The sequence below is a fragment of the Halictus rubicundus genome, unplaced genomic scaffold (assembly GCF_050948215.1).
Source record: "Halictus rubicundus isolate RS-2024b unplaced genomic scaffold, iyHalRubi1_principal scaffold1317, whole genome shotgun sequence".
In the NCBI taxonomy this organism is placed as follows: Eukaryota; Metazoa; Arthropoda; class Insecta; order Hymenoptera; family Halictidae; genus Halictus; species Halictus rubicundus.
The window spans coordinates 7,995-17,793 of record NW_027489858.1 but is presented as its reverse complement, the minus strand read 5'-3'; the positions used below and the strand labels follow the sequence as shown (position 1 = coordinate 17,793).

General features: G+C 43.3%; 1 protein-coding gene across 1 annotated transcript; it reads right to left on the bottom strand.

The window, feature by feature from the left end:
- Positions 1–2,765: 2,765 nt before the first annotated feature.
- On the bottom strand, positions 2,766–4,070 carry LOC143365096 (serine protease inhibitor swm-1-like). Its single transcript, XM_076805043.1, has 6 exons — positions 3,954–4,070; positions 3,618–3,677; positions 3,406–3,555; positions 3,247–3,325; positions 3,042–3,145; positions 2,766–2,919 (listed from the first exon to the last, which is right to left on the bottom strand). The coding sequence occupies exons 1-6, from the start codon at positions 4,068–4,070 to the stop codon at positions 2,830–2,832; spliced, it is 600 nt and encodes a 199-aa protein (XP_076661158.1). The 3' UTR covers positions 2,766–2,829.
- Between the last annotated feature and the right edge of the window lie 5,729 nt (positions 4,071–9,799).

Sequence of the window (9,799 nt, the reverse complement as noted above, 5' to 3'; positions counted from 1 at the left end):
TGTTATCGACTAGACTGGCGTCGCAGATCGTGTAAGCAGGCGATCGATGCGACGGTTCTGCTGGACTTGACAAGTCGATAGACCAGACAGAAAAGCGACGTGGCGAGCGCAAGTTGAATCGAGTTGATGCGAACTAAGTCATCGACGTGACTTGAGCGAAGTCAATTTGCGAAGTGTTTTTTCGAACTGATGTCTACCCTTTTTATACGCTGAGTTGAATGACTAGCGGCTGATTGGCTGGTGCGGAAAACCCGAAAGAATAGACAAATATCGGTACATCAGGTACCCCGAGCTGGCGACCGAAGTAGAAATGAATGGGCGGACCGTCGTAAACGTTGGGTCGCTTGAGGAGAGGCACGATGTCCCATTGAACGCACGCGTATTAATTGTTTTATTGTCGGACGGTTCGACGGCATTGATTACGATAACTTAATTATATACACAATAAACCTAATGTTACTAAAGGAATAACGCCCATTTCGTCTTCATGTACTAAAACCATTAAATTTTAATTGCAGCTAGTTTGACTAAAGGAATCTAAACAGCTGTTTCGATGAATGCCAGGCAGTTTAGAAAGTCCGTTGAGGACGGAACAATAGTAGCAACACTTAAAGAATTTAAAACTGGTGTTGCATTATTTTCGTTTCGCTACAATTACATACTAAGAAAGAGATAAATGTTTATGTAACGTCTTGCAATTAATGCAGACAATTTTCATTTTGCATAAATATTCGCATTGATATAACATTGTGAAGAGTGGTTCAATTTAGGTGCTGGTGTAAACCAGATTACTATCTGCTAATAATATGAATAAATACGATAAAATGAATTTTTGTCATCGATTCTCAGAAAATGACAACTATCCACGTACTTTTGAGTAGCAGTGTACGTGAAGAAGTTCGATGGTTTAACAAAATAAGGTAAGCATACACTAACGAACCCGTCGATGTGTTTGTGGAAATGAGATTTCATGTTTGCAAGATCAAACATTATTATCTCCTCAGCTTACATTCTGCATACTATGAAAACAAACAGTTTTATTATTATTATCTCAGTAAGATAATAATTCAATTACATTTTTTATTATCAAACTTATACTTTACACAGTTTTCTTTCGATATAAGACGATGGCTTCGGACGACTTATTGCGGATGAGGGTACCTAAAACACAAAGTGGTCCGCCGGCCATTCTGGCCCTAAACGAATCCAGCGGACAACTTCGAAAGAAAAAGAGGGGATAGGGATTTTCTTGTTGCAAAAAAAAAACATAGTTGTCTTGTATCGAAAGAAAACTGTATAGGTATGACAAAGTTTCCAAAATAAAATGCTCGCAACGAAGGCTACGTATGTCCGTAGAAATATTTATTGTACATTTCTAAAAATAACAATGCGTGTGTGACGTCACGCGACGTTTGCGTAGTTTTAAGATATCATATTGTTTTGTATTATATGCTCATAGCCGCTAAGTACACAACCATTGTAACACGAACACGATAGAACATAAGAACAATCCTATAGTTAAGTATCAATCCACCTTATCCTACCAATCCTATCACACGTACCTTCCCGCTAAACACCTCACCCTAAACCGCGCGACGACGCTCGGTAGTACGTCATCGCGTCCAGCGATCCTCACTCCGAGCGTTAATGCCTCCTACCCCACCATTCATCCATGCCCAGACTCACCCCCGCTCCACTGACCCACTCCGCACCGAAGGAGCAGAGTGTGGCCCCCTAATTAATTAATTAGTTCGTTCTGTCCTGAACTCCACCGCGAGACAACGTATCTTGGAGTTTTTCTACCCTTCCATTCCGCGTCTTATTCCACGCCTTGCTATTTCTTTCGCGTATTATAACTAGGCCATAGGCACAAGTGTATACATATATAGTTTTCTTATTGATTAAATAACTATTACCATAACCACGACTCCATTCAATCGAATCCCTACCCTTCGTCGCATGTGATTTCATTAATTGTCATTTCCGATATTCGTAATAAATCTGTGTTCTCTTCCGTACGTCTGCAGCCCACCAGTGGCTCGGTACACCCTCCGAGAAAACAGATTGTTTATTGAACTGAATCTGAGTTCTTATTCGTACGCCCGTAGCCCACCAGCGGCCCGGTACGCTATCGAGAACCAGATTCTTCCATCGATTTCGTAGTTGTTTAGCTCGCGTACATTGTTCTATTGAGAAGTGACATGCCTCGTCGCGCCGTCCAGAAATATCAGCTGCGAAAGCTCGCCCGCGAGTACGGCCTAGCAGCGGCAGGTCAGGACCAGTTCGTGCGGTTCTGAGCGCGGAAGCGGTCCCGACGATCGCCCGTGTAACTAATTTTTCCGGGAAAGTGCGCGTCGTAACCGGTCAACGAGAGCAGGTCCCCTGGAGGACGCCCGCCCGGATCACGCTGGCTCCTGTCGACCGTGCCCGAGAGATAGCCCAGTCTCAGCCCGCCGAGCACCCAGAGGAGCCTCTTCCACGGGACGAGCAGCGTCCGCAACCCCGAGCCTGAGCATCACGACCAGCGAGCATCGTCCGAAGGAGATTAGCCCGGTGGGAAGCAGCCGGAAGGGTCTAGTCCGGTGAGAGTAGCCGAAGGGGCTTGGGCCGGTGAGTGTCGGCCAAATAATTACGCGCGTCCGAAAGTCTCCCGCGTGTCCCGAGTCGTGTGGACCCAAAAGCTGAATTATTATTATCGACGTCTTGTCCGCGACCTCGTAATTCGCGCTATCGCCCGAAGCGAATCGCGGGACGTAACACGTGAAAATTACAGTTCGATCTGGCGTAACAGAATATTCAATGATAAAAACCGTAAAAATATAAAAACATTTACGAACAACACCACTTTTTAGGAACGCACCGCCCAAATTTGTTTCTCAGCAAACCGGGTTTGCAGTGGCAGCCTCTACTAACGCATTCCTGAAACACAAATGAAGACGCACTGATTAGAATAGGTCAACTGATTGAAACGAAGGCCAATATCTCTCCCAGATCGTTGCAGAACTTTCTCGTGTCTGATTTTGAAGGATTTGACAACTAACCTTCGTGCAAACTCTTGGTTCAGGATTCTCGCAAGTTAACGGACAGGCTGTTCCGCAATCGTTCCACTCCTCGTGCGGTGAACAGCTTTCAGGTCCATCAGCCGCTTAATTTGTACAACGATTAATTAGAAAGTAACAAAAGTATTCCAAAAGTAATAAAATACTGAACGATGAAAACCACAAAAATCTAAAAATATTTACGTACGACACGATTCTTTAGGCACGCAATCTCCCGACTCGTTTCTCAGCAAACCAGGTTTGCATTGGCAGCCTATAACGCATGGCTGAAACACAAATACAACCGCACAATTAGAAATGATACAACGAATCCTCTTTTCTGAAATTGTAGGCTTTGAATGCTAACCACCGTGCAAATTCTTGGCTTAGGATTTTTGCAAGTTAATTGACAGGCTGTTGTTCCGCACAGGCTCCAATCTTCATTCCGTGGACAGCTGTCACCCCCAAGAGACCCTTGATTTGTTAAAAGATTTATTAGAGACGGAGAAAAGTATTTCTAGAAAATTTAATGACTGAACAATATTGTTACTAATAATATTACAAATGAATTTTCTGTACCGAAGTGAAGAAGGTGTGGGTAAGGTCTGTGAATGATCCACACTTGTACTGGCGAACTGACTTTAATGAAATATGTACAGGGTGTCAAAAAATTATATGTCACGGCCACCAGAGCGTGATTCTACACCTACGATTTGGTGGAAATTGACATAAAAAACTCCCCGCAAAATTGAAAGAAAGAAGCTGCAAAAATTATAAGATATGCAACATCATTTTTTAAGAGAAAGGTTGAGATTTTTTTTTTTTTTATTTAATGCAATTAGAATCTCAAAGTAGAGATTATTAAGAGATTATTAAAAATACAAAGTACAGAAACGAGTAGGTTATTTTACATACTTCAACCGTAGGTCTGGATAGGAGAACATTGCATGAGAGCGGAAGAAAAAGATGCAGTTTCCGTAGTTGTCTGATAAACTCCAACCTCCGTTCATCGAACACGTGGGACACTGTCATAGCACGTGGTCGATATCCTGACTCTCATAACCGCACTGACATTGTGGATCGTTTACTATGCCAATTCGAGCAAGAGAGCTGGCAAGATTGTAGTGTCCTGATCTGCATCATCTGTTTATCGTTGTGACAATCTCACGTTGGAGATTTGTGTGACTGTACCACGGTTTAGATTTTCGGTTGTGGAAGTATGTGAAGTAGTTTACACCTTTAGATAAACCTTCTTTCTCTGTTGTTTTTATTAAAGGAACGGTGAGGGTAAACACGACACTTCACAAACAGTCGAGGATTCCGAAAAGACAAGAAACTATGCTTTATTAATTATATCCGGACCGAAATTAAAACCGTCACACTTGTACGATTTCCGCTAAATACAATGTCAGCGTGTCGCGTATACTCGAGAACTAAAAATCTCGACACACCGAAAACACTCTACAGTCCGAATCCGTAAAAATCTTAATACTCGAATCCTAACTTTCTGCTGCGGGGTCAGCTCTATTTAAACTAAAATCGACTGGGCGGAGGTATCCGCTAACGGGGGAAAAATCATCCCTATTTGCTGGACGACTTGGGGGAGGAGGGTCTTCTTGATCCGTGGAGGAGAAAGTCACTCCCTCAAGTCGTTTTAGTGCACTTCTAAAAACTATGACTCCCGGAGCAGCGCGTTCACGGTACCCTAAAATGGGCCTCTTAATTTATGGCCCCTCGACTGGCGCAGGCCAAGTGTAGTGCCAATTGCACGGATGGCCTGCACATGCGCCAGGACCCATTCTGTCCGTTCGGGGCCCTCGCTTACCATTTTATGGCCCCCTTTTCCGTGGTCATTTGGAAACGGCGGAAAAAGGGAAGCGCTCTTCGAAAAATATGCTAAGTAGTCGAGGGGCCATCTGTGCCGCTTGTAAATGAACGTGTATTTCTCACATTCTCTATGATGTCAAATGTGTTTTGTGTTGCCGCTGATTTAACCGATTCTCTTAGATCTGAGAAGGGAATTTTGACGGAGAATGAGGCTATCGTGTTGGTTGCTGTTCTAGCTAATGCGTCTGCACTCTAGTTAATATGTACCAAATATGAGATGGTACCCAGTAGAATTTGATTTTACTATCGTTTGTGGTTTCGGATGCGAAGTTGAACACGGTTTTTCTTATTTCAAAGATATAGGGATTCGTTTTTGTGCTTATATTAGTTTGTTTCAACGAGAGTAGTGCACTAAGAGAATCCGTAAAAATGAGAAAATTCTGATTGGGATGATTCAAAGCTATTTTGACTGCGTCGTTCAAGGCTGTAGATTCCGCAGTGAAAATTGATGCGTTTTTATATTTATATTTAAGTTGTAAGGATATGGGGGTCTGGTCTAAATGAATCTCCCCAGCGTGTTCGAACCAGGAACTTGGTTTATTTCTAGGTGGTATTTCACAGAGTTCTCTTTTGCTATGTTTCAACGCGACGCGAGACCTATTCGACTCTCCGGTCAAAACGTTTCTGTTCTCTCTTCCGTTCTTCTTAGTCTACTAGGCTTGTTGCCTATCCCTGAATCGTCCTGATTGGCCGGGGCTGAATTAGCCTGTTTAGCCAATCAGGTACCTTTTTCGGGGACTCTTCTCGACCTTGGCGCGGTCTCTCTAAACGCGGGGGCGACCCCGTAATTCCGGTAATGCAGCGGGATTTCCGACGGGCCCGCGGTGCATGGCGCGGCCGGCTGTCGCCTACCTGCCTAGCTTCCGGGTCCCTTTGGAAAACTCGAGGTTTATGATACCCGTACGAGCTGTTCAGGCCGATGGTAAAAATCTAATGGCCAATACGTGCCATAACAAAAACTGCTAAGACGACTAACGGCTTTCTCAAAAACAGCTGTGGGACAACGGGTTCCAGAAACTCGCTCGACCATTTGCACGCCAGATGTTGCTAAATGTACGTGCCGATGGCCGCTACATAGTCATTACAAATACATGAACTTCCCACAGAAACTGAATCCTTTGACTTACTACCGGCTGTGTAAATAGACAAGGATTTTTCTTCTTTAATTAGATTTTCAATTAATAGGTTGGGATTATCAGCATACAGAAGAGATGAGCCAAACTCCGTGTCAACATAAATATTGCTATTAAAAGTGTAATATTCTCGAACATCGTTATAGTGGTTGCTGGTGCAGAAAATATGACTGATAGAGTTTTTTGTGTCTTTTATGCATTGATATATTAGCCTGTTACTATTTTTACGTTTGCTGTACTTGTTATCCATAATATTCCTGATCCGTGAAACAGTTGCATATATAACCGTGTTTTGGTTTGAATGGACTTTGTAAAGGTAATTCATACATAGGAATCGGGCACGTTCTTGTAAAAATTGAAGTTTAGATTCCGATATAAGAATATTGGTGGGTGTGCTAATTCTGTACCCAAGAGCAAGTCGTATTGCCGCGAATTGAATTTTCTCTAGCTTTCGTATTTGGTTTTGTTGGGTGGGAAAATATACAAAGCAGCCATAATCTAGTATTGAACGAACAAAACTTTTGTAAAGTATTATTAAGGTTTCTGGATCTGATCCCCACCACGTATCCCGAAGAAATTTTATTATGTTAATAGCTCTTGCGCATTTTTTCTGTAATTGATCAATTTGATTTTTAAATGACATTTTGTAGTCGAAGATTATCCCCAAGAAGCGTACACATTCACTTGATTTGATTGTAGTATTCTTGATCTTTATTTCTGTTTGACCTGGGTGGATGTTGAGTCCGTTGAAATGTATAAACACGGTTTTATGAGGAGAGTGTTTGTGGGTTAGGTTTTAGGAGCACGCGATGTGAATAAACCATTAGGTTGTATATTGAAAACACGCTGTGCGAATGTCGCTCTATATACTGTAATGTTTATGTTTAAGTACGTAGCGAGCAAGAACCGGGAGAGCGAGATATATACCACCGCGAGACGCGACAGAACACGCATCGGTATAACGCGAGAGAGTGAGAGTACTGAGAGTAAGAGCAACAAGAGAAAGAGAGAGAGAGAGAGAGAGAGAGTAACCGTCGTGTGAACCACGTGCCGGCGAGAGTTTGTGGTATAACGTGTAATTGTATCTATTCAATCCTATATCTGTTGATTAAACTATTATTAATCTCTTTGTCCAATCCACGACTCATTTATTGTGGTCACCCACAGAGTTCTAATCCTAAATTACGTAGGTTGATGTCAATATGCGAAATTGCTTTTTCTAATAGTCTTTTACTATTGCTGACTGAGGATCTGTTGCAATAAATTGCTATATCATCTGCAAATTGAGATACTATGACGCTCTTGGGTAAGTTATCAGCAATGTTAGAAATGTATATATATTGTATAAAAGTGGACTGAGGACTCCGCCTTGAGGAACACCCTTAAAAACTTTTCTAGCCTGGTTACCTGTGAGATCTGTATATATTATCCTTTCAAAAGTTATGGATTTAACAAATTTAATAATATTTAATGGACAGCCAATCATTGCCAATTTTTGTAAAAGAATGTTTGTATTGACGTTATCAAATGCACTGCTGACGTCTAGAAATGTGGCTAAAAGATTCTTTTTATTGTTAACGGATTCTTCAATGCTCAAGGTTGTAGAGTGGAAGGGTCTTTTCAGGAAGCTAAATTGTGTAATTTTGAAAGATGCTTTATTAAATGTTCTCTGCCAAGTCTGAAGTGAACTAAACTCGTTTAACGGACAACTCAAAACGAAAACTAGTGTCGGCGGTTTTTCGTCGTCGATCAGTTATTGTGTCGAAAAACACGGGGCGACGACCGCGCGCCACAACATTGTCTGAGGAACGACAATCCTTCCTCGCGCAAGGGACACACGCTTGTATACAAGGCAGCGCAAGGTGTTGTTTCTTTTACAGTTCGGCCTATTCTGACACCATGACCGTCCTCGGTCAAAGTCGATTTCACAGCGACTAACAGAGCAATAAACAAAAGAAACGATATACAAAGATATGATAAAGTGGAATCACAAAAAAAAAAAATAAAATTGTAACATAAAATGAGATAAAATTATTAGTCATCACGATTATTTGGCCAGAGTTTCATTTGGTCGGGCCCTACAACCGTCGAAAAGGGTATACGTGTTCGTTGAAACCCATCGATATCGCTGAGTACGTATCGATCATAATCTAACACCTTAATTACTTCATATGGGCCTTTAAACTTAGGTATTAACTTTTTATTGACTCCTGGCGTAACGTCGTGATTCCTAATCAATACATAATCTCCGACTCCATATTGAGTGCTCGGTTTGTGACGCCGATCATATAGTAATTTATTGCGATCTTGCTGTTAAAGTATACATTTAGAATGCATCTACGTACGAAAGAAAAAGTCTCCTCTATCCCTTATACCTGGGTTCTCCCTTTTTTTTTTTTTTTTTTTTTTTTTTCGTGAGGAAATGTTTTATACATACCCCGACTCCCTGGGGGAAGCCGGGGTTATGTGGGATTCTCTCCGGGGGGCGGAGCCCCCGGAGACTACCCACTAAAACCTCACGCCCACCTAAGCTAAAGGGGAGGTGCCTGGATCACGCGAGTACTCAACAGGACACCTCCCAGCTATCATCATGCCCCGGGGGAGGGGTTAACCTCCCCCACTGCCTACGCTATAAGACCCCGGGCGGAGGGACCCGCCCGGTGTCCCCATCCCTGGAGCCTTCGGATTGGGCTTCCCGAGCCCCAGCTCGGTCCACCCACAGCTCCCGGAGTCTTCGTGTCCCGCTCGGGGTCGGTGTCCCGAAGGAACCAGCCCCGGCCGAGACAAGAAGACGCCGCCACCGGAAGGAAGGGCCGTCGGAGGCGTGATCCGGCACGCCCCGACCCTTCCTTTCCCCAAACCCCCCACGGATCCCCCTCCCCAATCGGGGAGGGACGGACCGACACCCCCCTACACCGGGAAACTAACCCGGGGGGTGTCGGCCTATCACGGGGGGAGCTACGCTCCCCCCCGGGGGCCCGGGTCAGCTCACACCCCGGGCCCCCAAGTTCACCGCCCCCAGTTGTGGGGGCATAATACCTGGGTTCTCCCTTCTGCGTTTATGACCATCCTTAAAGGCGGCAACTGTCCGAGGACAGACTTCGAACAAATTCAGTTGAACTGAAGCGCTTGAGCGAGAAGCTCCTCCTGTATTCGCTCCTGAATAAACTGTATATTCTGTTTTTTTATTTTTCACGTACTACGGACCTTTAACTTATTTCATAACCTACAGGATAATTAACACTTGCATCTTATCAATAACGGCGCACGCATTGTTTCTTATCCCAACTAAATCTCTCGATTGATCAATATTATCGAGAAGAATTGGTCGTACGCTATCATTCACTTTACCTGCTTGGTCCACACCGAAAAGTAATTTGCTGGGAGTAGTTCCAGTTGATTGGCAAATTGTGTTGTTTATAGCGTATTCTACATTATCGAGAACGTAAGACCAATCCTTGGGTGCTTCGCATAATTTCGCTAACATTGGCGTTATTAATTTATTATATCTTTCAGCCTGTCCGTTGGCTCGAGGTGTTCCGACAGCAATCAACACGTGGCTTATTCCTGCTTCATCAATAAATTCTTTAAAAATGTTCGACGTGAAACAGGATCCGCGATCGCTAATTATACGTTTGGGCTTGCTGTAACTTTGGAAATAATCGTTAAGATGTTTAATAACTTCCTCGGTCGTTGTGGACTTGCACGCGAACAATCTAATAAATTTTGTAAATGCATCGA

What these genes read in the sequence shown, in the direction of transcription:
- LOC143365096 (XM_076805043.1), bottom strand. Translation starts at nt 4,070, where the DNA reads ATGACAGTGTCCCACGTGTTCGATGAACGGAGGTTGGAGTTTATCAGA. An exon ending in AGCCAAGAATTTGCACGGTG is followed by an intron (nt 3,326 to 3,405) that starts GTTAGCATTCAA and finishes TTTGTGTTTCAG; the next exon opens with CCATGCGTTATAGGCTGCCA. An exon ending in CGTGCCTAAAGAATCGTGTC is followed by an intron (nt 3,146 to 3,246) that starts GTACGTAAATAT and finishes GTACAAATTAAG; the next exon opens with CGGCTGATGGACCTGAAAGC.